Source organism: Lampris incognitus, chromosome 13 (genome assembly GCF_029633865.1).
Source record: "Lampris incognitus isolate fLamInc1 chromosome 13, fLamInc1.hap2, whole genome shotgun sequence".
Classification (NCBI taxonomy): Eukaryota; Metazoa; Chordata; class Actinopteri; order Lampriformes; family Lampridae; genus Lampris; species Lampris incognitus.
In genome coordinates this window covers 4,782,251-4,805,643 of record NC_079223.1, presented here as the reverse complement: position 1 = coordinate 4,805,643, position 23,393 = coordinate 4,782,251, and the positions used below count along the sequence as shown (strand labels likewise).

General features: G+C 49.0%; 1 protein-coding gene across 1 annotated transcript in view; it reads left to right on the top strand.

The window, feature by feature from the left end:
• The window catches only part of eys (eyes shut homolog), a 292,598-nt gene that overhangs the window by 230,644 nt on the left and 38,561 nt on the right, over positions 1–23,393 (top strand). Inside the window, 2 exon segments of the mRNA XM_056292252.1 lie at positions 12,084–12,192; positions 14,343–14,563. Of these exon segments, the coding sequence (XP_056148227.1) occupies positions 12,084–12,192; positions 14,343–14,563 (330 nt within the window).

The following is a 23,393-nucleotide window of genomic DNA, read 5'->3' as shown; positions in this document are numbered from 1 at the left end:
CGCACCGACCCATTGGCACTAACGCACCTGTCATAACATGTGAATTAAAGTGCGTGCTGCTCTACTTTATTTTGACCTCGCCCGACACTTGACCTATGCATGTGTAGACGTAAAACGTACACCGCACTCTCTACGGTCCTTGACTAGACAGAGCCACTCACTAGCTAAGTCACAGATAATACTGTCCTCAACCAAGAACATGGCCAGCATGAAAAAGTGGAAGGTCAAACAAGAAAACCGTCAGCTGAAATCTGACTGGACTGATCAGTTTGGTTTTATTTTACCGGACCACGCCGATGCATGCTGACCGTAGCTGTCTGCAAAGCAGATAATCTCAACCGGCACATCGACATTATGCTTGCTGCCAGTTTCAATGCCACCTACCCTACAAAATCAGATCACTGCAAACAAAAAATTGAAAATGTAACATCATAGAAGCACTCCATTTCTACTATCTGTAAATCAATGTTGGCACAAGAGAATGCAACAGCTGCATCATTGCATGATTCGTGGAACCTTGCTAAAGCGAAGAAGCCATTCGCTGATGTTGAGGTGATTAAAACGTATGCAATTGATATGTTTGGGGAAGTTTTAAGTCGTGATGAGAAAAACTAGAAAACAGAAAACAGTTGTGGCACTATTAAAGCAGGTGCCATTGTTGGCTAACATGGCAACAGGAAGAGTAGAACTTTTATTGGAGGAGTGTTTTTCCAATCTACTCACCGATTTGAAGAAAGCAGAAGCCATATCAGTAGCCATAGACTCATCCTGTGACCAAACCGATATGAAACAGCTATCTGTATTTGCAAGATTTTTTGATTGGACGACCTTTCGGGAAGAGCTACTAACCCAACTGGGGTAATCATCTTTAATGAATTAACACAGTTCTTTGAGAAGAATGGTTTGGATGTGAGCAAAATTGTGTCCGTTGTCACCGATGGAGCTGCGTCAATGGTGGGACAACACAAGGGCTCGGTAAGCAAGCTTGCCGCTGTTAACCCAGCACTCTTAGCATTTCATTGCGTTATTCACAAATCAGTGTTGTGCACTAAACTGTGTGGGGAAATGAAAGAGGTGATGGATACTGTGACGAGGCTAGTAAATTTTTTTTCACGAGAGTTCTAGTCTGCAACATCGCCTTTTCAGAGCATTGCTAGAGGAAATGTAGGTGGAACACAAGGATCATTTGCTGCATAATGACGTTCACTGGCTGAGCAAAGGCTGTGTGTTGGAGAGGATGGGCGACCTGCGCGATGAGCTTGTGTTATTTTTATCCGGACTGCGAAGCCAAAAAGCCCAAGAATATCAGAGGAGCCATAAGGTGATGGCATACGTTTATTTTTTTGTGTGACATCATGTCTCATCTAAATCACCTTAATATGCAATTACAAGGCAAGAACTACACTGTTGCAGACATGTACGGGGTGGTTGAAGCTTTCTGGTCAAAGCTGAACCTTTTGGAGAGACACATTCACGGGAGAAATTGCACTTTCCACGTCTGTGGGTGCATTGTGAGGAGAACGAAATGCAGGAGGATCTAGCAATGAAGGATTTCGTGACGAGCCTGGCAGAAAACTTCAAGGAACGATTTGAAGCTCCCCTAAACTCTCAGTTGACACCCTCCTGTTCCTGAGACAGCCTTTCTCCGTTTTGACTGACAGCCAGTGGACTGCAGAGGCCAGAAGGATGGTACCTTCCATAGATGAGGCAACTCTTCAAATGGAGGTATTGGAGATGGGAACATCTGATTTGCTCAAAGCAGAACACAAAGGTGTTGGGGTGAGTGACTTTTGGATCAACGTGGTTCCCCAAGCTCGATACAAAAACGTGAGCGCTATTGCAATGCTCCTACTCACAATTTCCCCTCCACGTACTATGTGAGTCATCATTTTCTTTAATGAACTCTTATCAAGAACCAGGCTTGCCACAACAGAATACAGGCCCAACATCAGAAAGATTGCCTCATCCCGTCACTCTCATTGATTGGTGAAGGAACATCCATTTCTATTTGTCCATAATTAAATGGTTGGTTTTGGACTTATTTTGTTTGAAGAGTGCATTTGTTTTTCTTCTTTGTGGCCCTCAACACAGGCTTTAAGAATCCCAGGCCTAAATTATTACTACTCCCACCACCACTACTACTACTAATAATAATAATAATGATAATAATAATAATCTTAATAGCAGCAACAACAATATCTGCACATAAAAACTTTTGCTGGCACAATGGAACCCCCCCCCCCGGATGTTTTGGCCCTTGGCTTGGCATGCATGACATGATTTGGCCCTTGGGAAAACTAGTTGGGGACCCCTGGTCAAGAGCCTTACACGGGAGTGGATTTTCACACCCCAATCAACTCATGGCATTGATTCTCGACCAGATGCCAGGCTGTAGTAGCACAGATAGTTTGTACTGGTGGACACTTCTTATTGGACCAGACAGACATTCACTTGGCCAAATTAGTTCAAACTTTCCATGCGCCATGTGCAAACGGTCTTTGATTCACATCAAATTCAGTAGTCCCATAACGATGTTTTTATTAAGAACATTGCATTCAATTAGTTGCTGCTATTGGTTTAGAGATTTATTTCAGTAGGGTGAAATGCATAGGCAAACATCCATTGAAACACATTTGGATGGATGTTCCCGTGCGTCCTCAGCTAGATTGCTGCACAATGCTCAACGCACCTGCATCTGCACATACATTTGATCTTGAGTCGGCAGAGGTGTAAATGTAATTTCAAGCCAAAATGGACACCAAAATTGTACTGTGCCAGTGGATCTGTATCAACACACCCCCAGCTGTGCCACCCTATCCATCTCGGTGGGTGCAAATTTACCAAACAGATGCAGGCAGGGAAAAAGCAACTTGCGCCCAAGACATTTGCCAATCAGCCTGTGTTTGCATCCCCGCTGGCCCGGTGCCAGCACCAAAATAGAGCCCTGGGTCTCAAGGACCTCTGGTTTACTGGGAATAGTCTTTGTTATGGAAAACTCTCATTTCTTTTTTTTCTTCTGACAATTGTCATTTTAATCTTGTTTGTATTGTCTGTTTAAAGTACAGCAAATATGCAGTTTCAAAAGGAATAGTGCATGAATACTGTTTGTAGTGACAAATCTGGGATTCCCTAGGTTCTCTCAACTTTTACTTTGCATGCTTTGGGAATGTAGCTGATTTGAGCTACATACATGCACTCAGACTGTACGATAAGCAAAAAGATGGGGGCCGAGGGTTAGTGAGTGCCAGGACCGTTATCCAGGATGAAACAAAACAAGGAACATCCGTGAGAAGAAGAGGGGGCGTCATGGAAGATCAAGCCCCTCCACCTCATGGGATGTACCATTGACAGATGGAAGATTTAGCTGATATCAAGAAACCCTACCAGTGGCTAGAAAAGGCTGGACTGAAAGACAACACAGAGGCTCTGTTCATAGCAGCACAAGAACAGGCGCCCAGGACCAGATCGGTTGAGGTAGGGGTCTACCACACCAGCCAAGACCCAAGATGCAGGCTGTGCATAGACACCCCTGAGACAGTCCAGCATTTAGTAGCAGGGTGTAAAATGCTAGCTGGGAAAGTGTACAATGAAAGGCATAACCAAGTGGCTGGGATAGTATACAGGAATATCTGTACTGAATACAGACTGGAAGTCCCTAAGTCCAAATGGGAGACACCGCCAAAGGTGGTTGAGAATGACAGAGCTAAGATCCTGTGGGACTTCAAGTTCCACACTAACAAGCGGGTGCTGGCTAACCAACAGACATGGTGGTGGTTGACAAAGAACAGAAGACAGCAGTAGTGATTGATGTAGCATTCCTGAAAGACGGCAACATCAGGAAGAAAGAGCATGAGAAGCTAGAGAAATACCAAGGGCAGAGGGAAGAACTACATCAGATGCGGAAGGTGAAATCCACAGTAGTCCCAGTTGTAATAGGAGCACTAGGATCTGTGACCCCCAAACTGGGAGTGGGGCTCCAGCAGATTCAGCTCCAAAAACCAAACTGAAACAGGAACAACCCTGCACCAGAGAGCCCGGGAACATAAACCACACCCCCAGCCCCCAGCCCTGCTGGGTGAGAGGCATAGCCCCTAGTGTCCGCCACACAGCCCCCCCCCCCCGAACACCCAGAAGGGACTCCCGGAAAGAAACTTAGTGTCTCACTGGAGGCTTAAGCAGCCTGCCATAACGGCTGCGCCTGAACCCGTGAAGACACTGCCGGGGTCCTGGAAGGAGGACGACCCCGACGGGGAACCTGGGCCGGAAACACAACTTCGCCTGCCACCCTGTGCGCTGGTTTAAACCTATCAAACGTGACACGCTCCCTACGCCCACCCATATCCAGCACAAAACCCTTAGGACCCATCTCAAGAACCCGAAATGGGCCATCGTATGGGGGTTGGAGGGGCGAGCGGTGAGCATCATGCCGTACAAAAACAAAACGAGCCGACATGAGCTCCGCAGGCACGAACGACCGTGGAAAACAGTGGTGAACGGGGCCTGGAACCCGAGTGCTGTCGGACAAACAAGGATAAACGGCCGGACGGGGTCGAGGAGTGGAACTCCCAGGCAAAAATTCCCCAGGGACGCGGAGTGGCTGACCGAGCACCAGCTCAGCGGGCGAAGCGTCGAGGTCCTCCTTAGGAGCATAACCCAAGGTAAACGATCCACCCAGTTACCATCCGAGAACGCAGCGCGCAGCGCTGCCTTGAGCGACCGGTGAAAACGTTCACACAACCCGTTAGCCTGAGGGTGGTACGCGGTAGTGCGGTGTACCTGCACACCCAAGGATCGCGCAAGTGCCGACCAGAGCTCTGACACGAACTGGGGGCCCCCTGTCTGAGGTGATATCTGACGGAGTGCCGAAACAGGCGACCCAGGAGGAAAGAAACGCGCGTGCAACATCCGAGGATGTTGTGGAGGACAGAGGGACAGCCTCTGGCCACCTGGTGGTCCGATCTACCATTGTGAGCAGGTGCGTAAAACCCTGTGAAGAAGGTAGAGGACCCACCAAGTCCACATGCACGTGGTCGAAACGTCGGGCTGGGATCGGAAACGGTTCGAGGGGCGACTTAGAGTGCTGGTGGACCTTAGCGCGCTGGCACGCCACACATGCAGCCGCCCACCCCTTGACGTCCTTGCAGAGGCCAGGCCAGACGAACTTGGAACCGGCAAACTTCACCGACGCCCGAACTCCAGGGTGCTAGGGGGAGTGAATCGATTCGAAAACTCGACGGCGCCAGGCCACTGGAACAACGGGGCGGGGACGGCTGGTGGAGACATCGCAGAGGAGGGCAGGACTGCCTTCCTGCATCACAGCATCCTCTAGCTTGAGGCCGGTACGCGTTGACCTAAGGGCAAGGACGTCCGGGTCGCTGGGCTGGTCAGCAGCCACAGTGGAGAAATCCACACCGAGGTGCACAGGACACACAAGCACACGCGACAGACAATCAGCAACAGGGTTGGACTTCCCGGCCACATGCTGAATGTCCGTTGTGAACTCAGAGATGGCCGCCAGGTGGCACTGCTGACGAGCAGACCACGGCTCAGTCACCTTGGACATGGCGAAAGTCAGCGGTTTATGATCCACATAAGCCGTGAATGAGCGACCCTCCAGCAGGAAGCGGAAATGCCGGGTTGCAAGGTGCAGTGCCAGCAACTCCCGGTCAAAAACGCTGTACTTGCGCTCGCTATCTCGCAGTTTGTGGCTAAAAAATGCGAGTGGCTGCCACGCATTCGCCACACGCTGTTCAACCACAGCCCCCACGGCTATGTCAGACTCGTTGGTTGTTAAAGCTATGGACGCCGTGGGTGTGGGATGGGCGAGGAGGGCAGCGTTAGCCAGGGCGCACTTAGCTCCATCAAAGGCCTGGACCCGTTCGGGAGTCCAGTCGACAGGGTCGTTAGCCTTCTTAAGCCGCAGGGCTTCGTAAAGTGGCTGAAGGAGGTGGGCAGCGCGAGGGAGGAAATGGCCCCCCAAGACAAACTGCTCAGTGAGCCCTTCAGGCAGCAGAGGGTGATAAGGAAGAAGTAGAGGAGACATCGTGGAAGACCAAGCCCCTCCATGGGATGTACTATCGGCAGATAGAGGGAGTGCTTGACATTAAGAAATCCTATAAGTGGCTAGAAAAGGCTGGTCTGAAGGACAGCACAGAGATACTGATCATGGCAGCACAAGAACAGGCACTCGACACCAGATCCATAGAGGCAGGAGTCTACCACAGCAGACAGGATCCAGGGTGCAGGCTGTCCAGACATGCCCTATCCCAGATACACTATCCCAGCCAAGTGGCTGGGATAGTGTACAGGAACATCTGTGCTCAATATGGACTGGAAGTCCCCAATTCCAGATGGGAAATACCAACAGCAGAGCTAAGGTCCTGTGGTACTTCATGGGCAAGCAGGTGTTGGCCAACCAACCAGACATAGTGGTGGTTGACAAGGAGCAGAAGAGAGCCGTAGTGATAGATTTGGCAATCCCAGCTGACAGCAACATCAGAAAGAAGGAGCATGAAAAGATAGAGAATTATCAAGGGCAGAAGGAAGAACTGGAATGGAGATGTGGAAGGTGAAGTCCAAAGTGGTCCCTGTGGTAATAGGAGCACTAGGGGCCGTGACCCCTAATCCGGGGGAGTGGCTCCAGCAGAGTGCAGTTCTAAGAACAGCTAAGATACTGCGGTATTCTGTGCCTCCACCTTGTGCATTAAAATCCTTTAAGACACACCTTGAAATGGATTGTCTCACTTGTACCATAGCCACTTGCCAAAAAACTAAATAAATAACACCATCCACTTATTTTTATCTCCAGGAGGAAATATTGCATTTACTTTGTGTGTGTGTGTGTGTGTGTGTGTGTGTGTGTGTGTGTGTGTGTGTGTGTGTCGGCCCTTTGATGGCCTGGCGGCCTGTCCGGGGTGTCTCCCCGCCTGCCGCCCAATGACTGCTGGGATAGGCTCCAGCATCCCTGCGACCCTGAGAGCAGGATAAGTGGATCAGATAATGGATGGATGGATGGATATATATATATGTATGTATGTGTGTGTGTGTGTGTGTATGTATTTACTATATGTATGTATGTATGGGTATAATAGGCATCTTTACACATGCATCAGCTAAAGAGGGTGTTCTGTGTATCCCAGAATGTAACTCATAGGCTTCAGTCCGCGAGGTTCTTTGTATGTTTAACAGCTGATTTAGTCATCATTGTGGAATGCTGAGCTCAAGGTCTGGATTGGGCACAAAGGCTTATTGAAGCCTGATCTATCTGTACCTTACAATATGGAAATTCAACCACCGCCTGCATGCTCCCATTGGATTTCCAAGGGTTTTCATCTGAAAAGTAGGAAAAAATCAGCTCCCTGTCTGCAGCTGGCCGTGATATGCTTCCCTTCGTAGGCTGACGTTTTAATACTGACGTATGTAGCTTTGTTATTGCTTATGTACGTGCCTCTTCACGCAACACTAAAGCACAGGCTATGTGTCTCAATAGATTTAAATACTCTCGTAAAAGATTCAAGGAATGTACAGCCACGTATGCTCTCCTGGAGTTTCTGCACCCCCCCCCCCCCATCTTGAAAGGCCATGTAATGCCAAGAGGCTTGTCGTTTTGCTGCCTCATTGTATTTCTGGGGAGATAATGAAAGAACGCAGGCTACCCAGATTAATTGAGGGTTGCCAGTCACCGCACAAATTATGCAGCAAATACTGCAGTGCTGTGTGTGAGAGAATCACAGCACCAGAACCGGTACAGGCATCACGGGGGTCGCAGGCATAGATTATGTTCTGATACAGTACATGCACCACTTCAGAAAAAACCAGCGGCTGACAGATGTGTGCTGGCATTCTGTTCTGCTAAATTAATAGGATATAATTATTAGCTGGGCTGATTGTCAGTCTTGCAGTGATGTTATGGCTGGTGTGTAATGTTCCTCCATGCTGGGTTGGAGGAGCCTCGGAGTAACAGGTTGCATGTGATCAGTGTGACCCATTTACATGTCTGTCTGCAACAGTGAACGATAACGGTATATATATATATATATATATATATATATATATATATATATATATATATATATATATGTGTGTGTGTGTGTGTGTCTCGTCACCAGTTGGTGACTGAACAGAGATGGCATTCTCACCTTCGGTCTTTCACTTCATGAGATTAGATAATCAGATCAACCTTTCTTTTTTTACCGTCTTTATTTTCTATTACGCCGTCTCTAAAGCAGTGAGAACTGTTGCAAGGACACCGAGGAGCTTCATGAGGTTTTACTGCCATCTGTTGCCAATAGATTCAGGTGTCTTATGCAGTAGAAATATTTTGGTGATGATTCCCTCTCGTTATGTTTTCCTACAGAAGGCTGTGACAGGGACAAGACGGTGTAGAAACAAACACATACTACCAGGATTTTCAGATAATCGCAGTTGGTATTTGTAAAGCGCTGTATAAACTGCAACCTCTCCAAACACTAAGCTGACGATAAGGCATCACTGGAGGCCCTGTGGGGAGGTGTGGTATTGCCTTTGCCCTAAATCAATTAGTCACTCACCAAAAAATCTAAATGAACGTTTCGGCAGTGACAAACGGATAATACTGGAAGCGTTGGCTGGATGTGTGAATGTGAAGCTGCAGACTGAGATCAGATCACAGCCGTTGTTGTGTATTTAAAGAAGCCGACGTCTTTGTGCTGCTTTAGTTTATTTACCTTAGGTTCTGAAATCATTGCTGCTAGTGCCATGAGATGCAACACTGAATGGCGTGCAGGGACACCAACAAGCACTTACACAATAGCTGCTTAATCTGCACATGTGACAAAGCTCAGCTGGTTTCCCCTCTGATTCACCACTACAGTGTTTCCCGTACCACATTCCTGTATGGCTTGTGTGTGTGTGTGCGTGCAGTAGAGGGAATTCCCTATATAGTACGTTGAAGTGGCATGGTATTAGTGTACTTGGCATCCAAGCTTCCAGACCAGGGAGAAGACATGTTTTATATCGATGGGAAAAACTACCGACCTCTGCTGCAGAACCACTAACATGCAATACTCATCTTTGTCTCAAAGTGAGACCCGTGTAAATTAGCCTGATGTAGCATTCTGTATTTTTCACTTCCGATGTGGGAAGATGGCAGCACCAACTTGTGTTTGCCGCGGCCGCGCCCAGTGCCATCCATGAGGTGTCTTTGTCCACGTCTGTTTGAGTTTGTTTTGTCTTCGTTCGATGGCTGGGAGAGCTGGCGATGGATCGGCTGGGGGAGCCTGGTCTGCTGCGTCCGGTGGGCCCAGGGACCACGGCCCTGACCGGAGCTGTGCCCGGGGAGGAAACACCAGGGGCGGCCTGACAGGGCGCGGAAGCGGGGCAGGCTAAGCTAGCTGCTAGCCCATGCAGACCGGCAGGTCCGACAGTCATCCTGGCTGGCGTTCACTCTCTGGACAGTGAATTTTTTGTTGCACTGTGTTGCACTGAGTGCACTGCGTTGTTAACTGTTTGTGGTTTGTTTTGTTGTTTTGCTTTGTTGTCTCTGTTTTTGGTGGTGTCGTTTTTGGGAATTTTGGATGTGTTTTTATCTTTTGTGTTGCACCGCTGTGGGCCGGGGGAATGGAATTTTGTCTCTTTTGTGTACGCAAGGAGATGAAAGAGATGACAATAAGCTGTTCCTGATTCATAGTCACATGCTCACAAGACCTCATCAGGAAGCATCTTGTTGGTTGCTCAGTGCGCAGGCTGTCCTCGCCTCACAGGGACATGATGTGCGGCGTTACCATACAGGGACGAGCTAGTCAGCGCCAGCGTACGCCCCGACGCCCTGGGCAGGGGGGAGTTTTCCATCAGTAATACGAGGGGTTTTCATGAAGTCATGTCCTGACCACACACAACTCTGCTAATATTCGGGGACGGTCTGAAAACAAACACAGCACCCTCGTGAGAGTTCATTATTGAAATGGATGCGCGGGACATCCGGTTGTGTTTCCATCTTAGCGGCGCTGTCATTTCTCAGCCGGTAGACAAAGAGCTCTCATTACCAGTAATTAGCTCTACCTAAAGGGAGATATGCCTGGGATGGTGACCTGAAAGGCTGTTTCTCATTAGCATGAGAATGGTTACATATTAATGTAACATTATTGCATACATTATTAATAATGGTTACATTGTCCACGTCTGTGTCTTAAGTTTGTGTCATCGTGTGAGGTTTTTATTTTGAGGGTCGATTTCGCTTGGCTGAGCAGGTTTGGTCTGCTGTGTCCTGTGTGCCCGAAGAGGAACCGCTGAAGGCGGTCTGACAGGATGTGGAAGCGGGGCAGGCTAAGCTAACTGCTAGCCCATGCAGACCGGCGGTGCTGACAGGATGTGGAAGCGGGGCAGGCTAAGCTAACTGCTAGCCCATGCAGACCGGCGGTTCTGACAGGATGTGGAAGCGGGGCAGGCTAAGCTAACTGCTAGCCCATGCAGACCGGCGGTTCTGACAGGATGTGGAAGCGGGGCAGGCTAAGCTAACTGCTAGCCCATGCAGACCGGCGGTTCTGACAGTCGTCCTGGCTGCTCTTCGTTCTCTGGACAGAGGAATTTGGACCGCGCTGCACTGAGAGGACTGTGTTGTTAACTGTTTGTGTTTGTTTTTTGGGGGGGGGGGGTGTTTGTTTTTTGCTTTGTTCTCTCTGTTTTTGTATGTTTTTGGCGGTGTTGTTTTTGGGGGTTTTGCATGTGTGTTTTTGCCTTTTGTGTTGCACCGCTGTGGGCTGGGGGAAACCGAATTTCGTTTCTTTTGTGTACGTAGTGCCTAAGATGAAATGACAAATACACTGTTCCTGATGTGGTCGTCGAGTCCAAATTCAGCTTGTTTTTGTTTTTTCCCCCCTCTTCAGAAATGGTGCGATCACAAGGAGAGCCACAACCCACTGAATGAGTTTCAAACGACACTGGGTTTGGGTAATTGCGGTGTGATTACTGTGTTGAGTCCTGTATGACATGTGAGGGGGGGGGCAGTATACCGTGTGTGTGTGTGTGTGTGCTACACCTGCAGAGACGGTATGAGCCAATGAACAGAACGCTAGACAAAATGTGTTGTGAGTCATTCGGGACTATAGCGGCTCTCTACACGTGGCATGGATTACAAAACCCTGTGTGTGATGTGTAGCTCGGTGAGAATGCACATAGACTGGGAGAATACGGTCAATGATGAATTGGAGGAAGCCGTCGCTTGACTTTGCCAAAGCTGGAAGATGACACAAGTAGACCAGCTACTTAACATTATGGCTGCGGCATTAATGACTAATACGACTGTATGTTCCCCTAGAGAGGGAGAGGGGGTCAAATGATAAAAATGCCTCCTTTTCCTCGGGTTCATGATATACCTCCGCGTCGGTGCCCTCGTTTTTATCATTAATTAATCCTGAATGACATAATGAGCTCTTAAAATCCCGGCAGTGTATTTGTAGACAGATTTATTGCGCTGCTGTTCATCTTTGTTATCCACTGATGGTGATCATTATTATTATTACTGTTATTGGGACACCGTGGAAACATTAATGCATATTATGCACATATTTTGTGACCAGGTCTTGATTAAAGCACAAATGGTGCCGGTTCTTCAGCAGCAAATAACGGCCGTCGCCGCGGCGTCTTCATCTCAGCCGTTAGTCTGTGAATTTCATATCTGCTAAGGAGCACAGCGACTTATATCACTGTAGCATTGACGAGAAACCTATTTCTAGAATGATTATTTAAATCCAGCTATGGAGGCCTTTCTCTATTTTTGTTGTCTCTCCTGGGCCCTCGGTTTCTGAGCTTGCAGCTTGGGATACAAATGCAGTATTGCCTCCAACCCCATCCGCTTCTGCCTGCTGGCATATTCAGCTTCCAGTAGAACGGAAGGCTTGGATGTATGATACAGGTCTAAAAACTGGAGTCGTGTGTGTGTGTGTGTGTGTGTGTGTGTGTGTAAAAGCCACATAAGGACAGGCTGTGCACTGTACCAACTGCATTTCTAGGACCTTGCTGTGTGCACCGCTCAAGCTGTGCAGTACATTGTTGAGAGAGCCCTTACTAACCTTCTGCCTCCCATCTCCTTCTCCTCATCTCCACAGATACTATCTCCCGGTTGGAAGATATGGAGGGCCGTGCATGATTGAAATAGCGGTAGATAATGGCACAGCTCAGCATCTAAAGGACTACGTGTCTCACCCTATGTCAGAGGTATCTGGAATCCTCGTCACCCCTTGTAGTACATTTGCATGTAATGTGCTGTGTGTCGTAGCTCATGCTTTGAACTTATAGTTTAGGCATTCTACAGTGCAGACACACTGGCATGCTAATTAAGATATGAATATACCATGCCCACTATACCATGCCTCATGACATTACATGTGACACATTCATTAACAAACGAACAGTATTTTTGAATCCTTCAGGCTTTTATGTTTCATACATAACATATGGTCTGAACCTTTACATCCAGAAAATTTGGTGTGGGATACCGATAATAAATTGGAAGTTCTGCAGCCTAAACCTGCTGGTTCATAAGCAACCTGTGTTGATGCCGACTTAATCCCCTGCCTGATTTATGTGTGAAACTCCCAGACAGTCACAAAGTGTTAACAATAACATGAAAACACCGTCATTCCACCGTTTTATGTACTTATGTGACTGTATGAAAGCTGTCACAAAGCAGCAGCCACCACCAGAAGAATATCATGGAGATGAAGCTCGTGTTCAGGGCAGAAAAGCATTTGAACCCAGTATCAAAAAGCGTGATTTGGGCAACTTGGCGGGTTTGTTGTTATTAAATAACAAGGAATAGATTGAATTAAACTACTTCCTATCCCGTTGAAAGTACACAAATATTCCTAACTGCATAATATAAAACAAATATTTATCATACATGATCGAATTAATGACCTGGTACTGAAAATCCAACGATCAAAAACTACCATGTGATTGAGCTGCCAGGCTCAGTCAGTGGTTTTGGAAGTGGCAGTTCTGCACAAAACTGACTCCTAATGTTCTTTCCCATTTAGATCTATCTAATCCTGGATTTAAAAAACTATTTCATAAACAAGGATCAGTCATTTCAGAATTTGGGATTCCTTTTAAAGAGAAGATTAAATGCAAAATGTTGGAGAGGGGCAATTTTTGGTTTAAACTATGGTGTTACTCATCTATTAAAATTATATTGACTTAAATCTAAAGACAGTTCCATTTTCACGTCCGCTGTCATCATATCACATAGCATGGGGGAAATGTCAGGCTGTTAGAAATGTTAATTGCATGTTTGTAAATGAATTATGAAGCGTGTCCTGAGCCGGGCCGACGTGTGCTGTGCATACCAAGAAGTGGTGCTCGGCATCGAAAGGAGTAGAATTTACTTGCGGTCACTGCTCTGTGGGGCAATATGCATAATTCATTATGAGAAAACAAAATGGACTGTACTACTGTATGATTTTAAAAACAGTAATATCGGCCCTATTTTCGTAGCAGATATAATTATTCCTCGCATGTTAAATTGACCGTTAGGGAAGAGTAAATTGTTGGTTCGCAGGATTGGCCCACATTAATTCTACCTAATTTCCCTGCGCATCAGAGAACGATTACAGGCAAGGTTTATTTCAAAAGCGCCGACTTCCCCTTTGAAATATATGCCAACCATAACACGCCAGTATCATACGTATGAAATAAGGGAGATGAACCTGTGTCATCTTCTGTACTATACCTTTTAGATTATGGCGTAAAAATCAAGCAAATGTCTTGAAACTACCCTTTGCACACTGCATTATCCTGTCTTTTTCCGGGGGGGGGGGGGATTTTCCCCCCTTTTCTCCCCAATTGAATTTGGCCAATTACCCCACTCTTCTGAGCCACCCCGGTCTCTGCTCCACCCCTCTGCCTATCCGGGGAGGGCTGCAGACTACCACATGCCTCCTCCCATACATGTGGCGTCACCAGCCGCTTCTTTTCACCTGACGGTGAGGAGTTTCACCAGGGGGACGTAGCGCGTGGGAGGATCACGCTATTCCCCCCAGTTCCCCCTCCCCCCGAACAGGCGCCCCTGACCGACAAGAGGAGGCGCTAGTGCAGTGACCAGGACACATACCCACATCCGGCTTCCAACCCGCAGACACGACCAACTGTGTCTGTAGGGATGCCCAACCAAGCCAGAGGTAACACGGGGATTTGAACCCGTGATCCCCGGGTTGGTAAGCAGCAGAATAGACCCCACCACCACCCGGACGCCCACAGTAGCCTGTGTTTGAGATGATATAGAGAAGTTGTTGCAGCGTTTCCCAACATCTGTCAGGAAGGATATGTGTATGAAATGGCTGAGAGTGGTTTTCCACCGTTACTTGCAGGCAACCTTTGGACCAATATTTCTTGGGGATGTTCCTTCCCATTGGGAGGTTCACGACAGCGTAAAGGGAGTGAAGAGATTCAACGGGTGCATCAGAGAACTTCAGGTCGACTCAAAGGAGATCTACTTGGTTGGCGAGGCAGTCCGAGGGAGGAACATCCAGAATTGTGACCCACCTGTCTGCCAGCACCTTCCCTGCCGCAACGGAGGAACCTGTATCAGGTACCGAACAAGTCACCTTCATGGCACTACTTGATAGTCCTCAGCTTTTATGAGTATGTAAGCCATTAAGCCAAGTGTGTGGTTGTGCATAAATACATAATACTGTATCTGGAATGCATTCTCTTTCATAACTTCATGAGGGGGCCTACTAAACCTAGTAGCATTCTGTTTAAAACGAGTGCCGGTGAGATTCTTCCTCCAGGTATCGTAGTATAGTATAGTATAGTATGAGTGCAAGCATGTCCAAATCAGCATATAAACGGCACAGATCATCCAAAAAATGCCATGTACCATAAAATGCTATAACTAACCATACCCACCAGATGTTAATGTTAAAACCACAAGTCAGCCCAGGCAACACAAGTATATTGGCATGTACAGTAAGCGGCACTTGAACTCGCACATTGTATAGTACCAGAGTCAGCAACTCATTACCATAAAGCCACTGGAGAATGGTCAAGTGTAAAGTCACATCAGATTGTTTTGGATTGGTCATTATTTCTATTTTACCTTCCTTAATCAATGTCACTCCCACTTTAAAAAAGAAGTTATGTCAGTAGTTTTGAGCAAACAGAACGTACAGCATCTGAGCAAAAGGAGGAAGTTGAGCGTTAAGACTGAAAAGTATTTGCAGAGATTTTCAGCTTCTTTACATCGAATATGCTTTGTGAGTGAAAAGGTTAACCTTTAAATGCAATACTTCCAACACATTTAGGATTGTGGGCGTCTGGGTGGCGTAGTGGTCTATTCCATTGCCTACCAACACGGGGGTCGCTGGTTCGAATCCCTGTGTTGCCTCCAGCTTGGTTGGGCACCCGTACAGACACAATTGGCTTTGTCTGCAGGTGGGAAGCCGGATGTGGGTCTGTGTCCTGGTCACTGCACTAGCGCCTCCTCTGGTCGGTTGGGGCGCCTGTTCAGGGAGGAGGGGGAACTGGGGGGAATAGCGTGATCCTCCCACGTGCTACATCCCCCTGGTGAAACTCCTCACTGTCAGCTGAAAAGAAGCAGCTGGTGACTCCACATGTATTGGAGGAGGCAGGTGGTAGTCTGCAGCCCTCCCCGGATCGGTGGGGGGCAGCACAGACCGGGACGACTCAGGAAGTAAGGTTGGCTGGATCCAATTGGGGTGAAAAGGGGGGAAAAAATTAGTATTGTTGTGATCCCTTGTATGCATATAAAGGAACTGACAGCTATGCAGCACACACACACACACACACACACACACACACACAAACTTTCAGTGTTGTTTGTCATCGTTTGTATTTTATTTTTAGATAAATTGGCAGATTCACTTCATTAGCTGTGAAGGAGTTGTTGTCGTGTGACTGCTGTCTCTGCAGGTCTGCTGTGTTGTACCGCCTGAAAAAAAGGAAATCCATTTTCTGTGCTGGCCTGGATGTGGTGATCTTTTCTTTTCTCATCTCCGGCCTGTTCTGCTCATAATCCCCTCATCACACACCCCTTACTCACAGTTCTGCCCTCATCACACACCCCTTACTCACAGTTCTGCCCTCATCACACACCCCTTACTCACACTTCTGCCCTCATCACACACCCCTTACTCACAGTTCTACCCTCATCACACACCCCTTACTCACAGTTCTGCCCTCATCACACACCCCTTACTCACAGTTCTACCCTCATCACACACCCCTTACTCACAGTTCTGCCCTCATCACACACCCCTTACTCACAGTTCTACCCTCATCACACACCCCTTACTCACAGTTCTGCCCTCATCACACACCCCTTACTCACAGTTCTACCCTCATCACACACCCCTTACTCACAGTTCTACCCTCATCACACACCCCTTACTCACAGTTCTACCCTCATCACACACCCCTTACTCACAGTTCTGCCCTCATCACACACCCCTTACTCACGGTTCTGCCCTCATCACACACCCCTTACTCACAGTTCTGCCCTCATCACACACCCCTTACTCACAGTTCTGCCCTCATCACACACCCCTTACTCACAGTTCTACCCTCATCACACACCCCTTACTCACAGTTCTGCCCTCTTCACACACCCCTTACTCACAGTTCTACCCTCATCACACACCCCTTACTCACAGTTCTACCCTCATCACACACCCCTTACTCACAGTTCTGCCCTCATCACACACCCCTTACTCACGGTTCTGCCCTCATCACACACCCCTTACTCACGGTTCTGCCCTCATCACACACCCCTTACTCACAGTTCTGCCCTCTTCACACACCCCTTACTCACGGTTCTGCCCTCATCACACACCCCTTACTCACACTTCTGCCCTCATCACACACCCCTTACTCACAGTTCTGCCCTCTTCACACACCCCTTACTCACAGTTCTGCCCTCTTCACACACCCCTTACTCACAGTTCTACCCTCTTCACACACCCCTTACTCACAGTTCTGCCCTCATCACACACCCCTTACTCACAGTTCTGCCCTCATCACACACCCCTTACTCACAGTTCTGCCCTCTTCACACACCCCTTACTCACAGTTCTGCCCTCTTCACACACCCCTTACTCACAGCTCTACCCTCATCACACACCCCTTACTCACAGTTCTACCCTCTTCACACACCCCTTACTCACAGTTCTGCCCTCATCACACACCCCTTACTCACAGTTCTGCCCTCATCACACACCCCTTACTCACAGTTCTGCCCTCTTCACACACCCCTTACTCACAGTTCTGCCCTCATCACACACCCCTTACTCACAGTTCTGCCCTCATCACACACCCCTTACTCACAGTTCTACCCTCTTCACACACCCCTTACTCACAGTTCTACCCTCATCACACACCCCTTACTCACAGTTCTGCTCTCATCACACACCCCTTACTCACAGTTCTACCCTCTTCACACACCCCTTACTCACAGTTCTACCCTCTTCACACACCCCTTACTCACAGTTCTGCCCTCTTCACACACCCCTTACTCACAGTTCTGCCCTCATCACACACCCCTTACTCACAGTTCTGCCCTCTTCACACACCCCTTACTCACAGTTCTGCCCTCATCACACACCCCTTACTCACAGTTCTACCCTCTTCACACACCCCTTACTCACAGTTCTGCCCTCTTCACACACCCCTTACTCACAGTTCTGCCCTCTTCACACACCCCTTACTCACAGTTCTGCCCTCATCACACACCCCTTACTCACAGTTCTGCCCTCATCACACACCCCTTACTCACAGTTCTACCCTCTTCACACACCCCTTACTCACAGTTCTGCTCTCGTCACACACCCCTTACTCACAGTTCTGCCCTCTTCACACACCCCTTACTCACAGTTCTGCCCTCTTCACACACCCCTTACTCACAGTTCTGCCCTCTTCACACACCCCTTACTCACAGTTCTGCCCTCATCACACACCCCTTACTCACGGTTCTACCCTCATCACACACCCCTTACTCACAGTTCTGCTCTCATCACACACCCCTTACTCACAGTTCTGCCCTCATCACACACCCCTTACTCACGGTTCTACCCTCATCACACACCCCTTACTCACAGTTCTGCTCTCATCACACACCCCTTACTCACAGTTCTGCCCTCTTCACACACCCCTTACTCACAGTTCTGCCCTCTTCACACACCCCTTACTCACAGTTCTGCCCTCATCACACACCCCTTACTCACAGTTCTGCCCTCTTCACACACCCCTTACTCACAGCTCTGCCCTCATCACACACCCCTTACTCACAGTTCTACCCTCTTCACACACCCCTTACTCACAGTTCTGCCCTCTTCACACACCCCTTACTCACAGTTCTGCCCTCATCACACACCCCTTACTCACAGCTCTGCCCTCTTCACACACCCCTTACTCACAGCTCTGCCCTCATCATACACCCCTTACTCACAGTTCTGCCCTCATCACACACCCCTTACTCACAGTTCTGCCCTCTTCACACACCCCTTACTCACAGTTCTGCCCTCTTCACACACCCCTTACTCACAGTTCTGCCCTCTTCACACACCCCTTACTCACAGTTCTACCCTCATCACACACCCCTTACTCACGGTTCTACCCTCATCACACACCCCTTACTCACAGTTCTGCCCTCTTCACACACCCCTTACTCACAGCTCTCCCCTCATCACACACCCCTTACTCACAGTTCTGCCCTCTTCACACACCCCTTACTCACAGTTCTACCCTCATCACACACCCCTTACTCACAGTTCTACCCTCATCACACACCCCTTACTCACAGTTCTGCCCTCTTCACACACCCCTTACTCTCAGCTCTCCCCTCATCACACACCCCTTACTCACGGTTCTACCCTCATCACACACCCCTTACTCACGGTTCTACCCTCATCACACACCCCTTACTCACAGTTCTGCCCTCTTCACACACCCCTTACTCACAGCTCTCCCCTCATCACACACCCCTTACTCACAGTTCTGCCCTCTTCACACACCCCTTACTCACAGTTCTACCCTCATCACACACCCCTTACTCACAGTTCTGCCCTCTTCACACACCCCTTACTCTCAGCTCTCCCCTCATCACACACCCCTTACTCACAGTTCTGCCCTCATCACACACCCCTTACTCTCAGCTCTCCCCTCTTCACACACCCCTTACTCTCAGCTCTCCCCTCATCACACACCCCTTACTCACGGTTCTACCCTCATCACACACCCCTTACTCACAGCTCTCCCCTCATCACACACCCCTTACTCACAGTTCTGCCCTCTTCACACACCCCTTACTCTCAGCTCTCCCCTCTTCACACACCCCTTACTCACAGTTCTGCCCTCTTCACACACCCCTTACTCTCAGCTCTCCCCTCTTCACACACCCCTTACTCGCAGTTCTGCCCTCATCACACACCCCTTACTCTCAGCTCTCCCCTCTTCACACACCCCTTACTCGCAGTTCTGCCCTCATCACACACCCCTTACTCACAGTTCTGCCCTCATCACACACCCATTACTCACAGTTCTGCCCTCTTCACACACCCCTTACTCACAGTTCTGCCCTCTTCACACACCCCTTACTCACAGTTCTGCCCTCATCACACACCCCTTACTCACAGTTCTGCCCTCATCACACACCCCTTACTCACAGTTCTACCCTCATCACACACCCCTTACTCACAGTTCTGCCCTCTTCACACACCCCTTACTCTCAGCTCTCCCCTCATCACACACCCCTTACTCACGGTTCTACCCTCATCACACACCCCTTACTCACAGTTCTGCCCTCATCACACACCCCTTACTCACAGTTCTGCCCTCATCACACACCCCTTACTCACAGTTCTGCCCTCATCACACACCCCTTACTCTCAGCTCTCCCCTCTTCACACACCCCTTACTCTCAGCTCTCCCCTCATCACACACCCCTTACTCACGGTTCTACCCTCATCACACACCCCTTACTCACAGTTCTGCCCTCTTCACACACCCCTTACTCACAGTTCTACCCTCATCACACACCCCTTACTCACAGTTCTGCCCTCTTCACACACCCCTTACTCACGGTTCTACCCTCATCACACACCCCTTACTCACAGTTCTGCCCTCTTCACACACCCCTTACTCACAGTTCTACCCTCATCACACACCCCTTACTCACGGTTCTACCCTCATCACACACCCCTTACTCACAGTTCTGCCCTCTTCACACACCCCTTACTCACAGCTCTCCCCTCATCACACACCCCTTACTCACAGTTCTGCCCTCTTCACACACCCCTTACTCACAGTTCTACCCTCATCACACACCCCTTACTCACAGTTCTACCCTCATCACACACCCCTTACTCACAGTTCTGCCCTCTTCACACACCCCTTACTCTCAGCTCTCCCCTCATCACACACCCCTTACTCACGGTTCTACCCTCATCACACACCCCTTACTCACAGTTCTGCCCTCATCACACACCCCTTACTCTCAGCTCTCCCCTCTTCACACACCCCTTACTCTCAGCTCTCCCCTCATCACACACCCCTTACTCACGGTTCTACCCTCATCACACACCCCTTACTCACAGTTCTGCCCTCATCACACACCCCTTACTCTCAGCTCTCCCCTCTTCACACACCCCTTACTCACAGTTCTACCCTCATCACACACCCCTTACTCTCAGCTCTCCCCTCTTCACACACCCCTTACTCACAGTTCTCCCCTCTTCACACACCCCTTACTCTCAGCTCTCCCCTCTTCACACACCCCTTACTCGCAGTTCTGCCCTCATCACACACCCCTTACTCTCAGCTCTCCCCTCTTCACACACCCCTTACTCGCAGTTCTGCCCTCATCACACACCCCTTACTCACAGTTCTGCCCTCATCACACACCCATTACTCACAGTTCTGCCCTCTTCACACACCCCTTACTCACAGTTCTGCCCTCTTCACACACCCCTTACTCACAGTTCTGCCCTCATCACACACCCCTTACTCACAGTTCTGCCCTCATCACACACCCCTTACTCACAGTTCTACCCTCATCACACACCCCTTACTCACAGTTCTGCCCTCTTCACACACCCCTTACTCTCAGCTCTCCCCTCATCACACACCCCTTACTCACGGTTCTACCCTCATCACACACCCCTTACTCACAGTTCTGCCCTCATCACACACCCCTTACTCACAGTTCTGCCCTCATCACACACCCCTTACTCACAGTTCTGCCCTCATCACACACCCCTTACTCTCAGCTCTCCCCTCTTCACACACCCCTTACTCTCAGCTCTCCCCTCATCACACACCCCTTACTCACGGTTCTACCCTCATCACACACCCCTTACTCACAGTTCTGCCCTCATCACACACCCCTTACTCTCAGCTCTCCCCTCTTCACACACCCCTTACTCACAGTTCTGCCCTCTTCACACACCCCTTACTCTCAGCTCTCCCCTCTTCACACACCCCTTACTCGCAGTTCTGCCCTCATCACACACCCCTTACTCTCAGCTCTCCCCTCTTCACACACCCCTTACTCACAGTTCTGCCCTCATCACACACCCATTACTCACAGTTCTGCCCTCTTCACACACCCCTTACTCACAGCTCTGCCAATCTTTTGAGCCACGTGTCAGCTGAGACCCTCCTTCACCTGAAGTGATGTGGTAAATGGCTCCTCTGAATGTCTCCTTCTTCGTTACATGTTGGCGGTGTCCATTAACAGTTGCATGTAGGAAGCAGGAAATGAATGAGGGAACAATGCAAATCGATGATGGGGTGTCGTAGTAACAGTCGGTCTTCCATATGCTTTTCCATGACGGCGTGGGCTTTGCAGTAATCTGTGAGAGGAGCGTGTGTCGTGCAGGCCCCTCGTAACCCGCCTCGTGGATGTAAGGTCACGGGGAGTTCACAGAACACCAGTTGTGTAGTCGGTTGACCTGGATTGCACTGCTTTATTTTTAGATGGAGGGATTTGATGTTGGCTGCGGCTGTAGTGATTTTTTTTTCCTTCTGTCTTATTTGTCCTTGTCAGCCAGTAGATCAGAAGTAACGGTGTCAAAAGGGAAAGAGCGCCGGCACTGAGTTGGTTGTGCACAACTTTATTTTGGATGTACATTTGTGTTTCGGATATTTAGATGACGTTCTCATCTATTCAGTAACTAGCGCTTAGGCTCTTGGCGCCTTGCTCAAGGACGCCGTCATGCACTCGGAGTTCATTCATTTTTGCATTTCATCTGACGGTGTCGTGAGATGTGCCCCGATTCATACAAGTGTGAGAACATGAAACCACGTCGCTGAATGTTGTCGGGCTTTGAAACCACAAAGTTTGAAACCAAATCTCTGCAGTTTGTGCGTGCCTACTTGCAAAATGATTTTCCATTCTTTCCCTGCATACAGGCAGAAAAACACACACATGCAAACCTCCTCACTCTTTATTTTGCCGTAAGAAGAAATTTGATATTGTCATTTGGGTTGAATGCTCCGTATGTGTGGTCTGTAATCCGTTAGTGCAGGCTTCATGCAGCAATGCATTCAAGCCCATCGTTCATTATGATTTAGTGCAATTAAATGTGTTTTTGTAGGAACAACACAAAGCAGCCTAAGGTTGCTGTTTGCACAAAGCAAAGTCATACTGAACAGAAGCTAACCACCACTCTTGTGAAGGTATACATTATCTTGGGTCTCCGGGTGTCATAGTGGTCTGTTCCGTTGCCCACCAACACGGGGATCACCGGTTCAAATCCCCGTGTTACCTCCGGCTTGGTCGGGCATCCCTACAGACACAACTGGCCGTGTCTGTGGGGGGGCAGTTGGGGCAGCTGTTCAGGGGGGAGGGGGAACTGGGGGGAATAGCGTGATCCTCCCACGCGCTACGTCCCCCTGGTGAAACTCCTCACTGTCAGGTGAAAAGAAGCGACTAGCGACTCCGCATGTATGGGAGGAGACACGTGGTAGTCTGCAGCCCTCCTGGATCAGCAGAGGGGGGTGGAGCAGAGACCGGGACGGCTCAGAAGAGTGGGGTAATTGGCCAAGTATAAGTGGGGAGAAAAAGGAGAGGGAAAAAAGATACACATTTTCCTAATGAATATGTGGTCACCAATGTGTATTTATTGGGTGCAGTGGGTCTTAAAGCTAGGAGGGACACTTGGAGAGAGGAGACTTCAGAAGAATCCTGTCTAATCTCCTCAACACTAGACGTTAATGAGTAGAGAAACACCTGACTCAGATCACTGTTTCCCTTTCTGCAAATGTGTCCGTGCACAGCCTGGACAGCTGCCTTTCCAGGGGCTGCAAGCAACAGTATAAATCGCAGCTTTGCCAGTCTCTTGTGCACGGTTCACTGTGCTTTTCACGCTTCCCTTCCTGCTGAAACCCACACACACACACACACA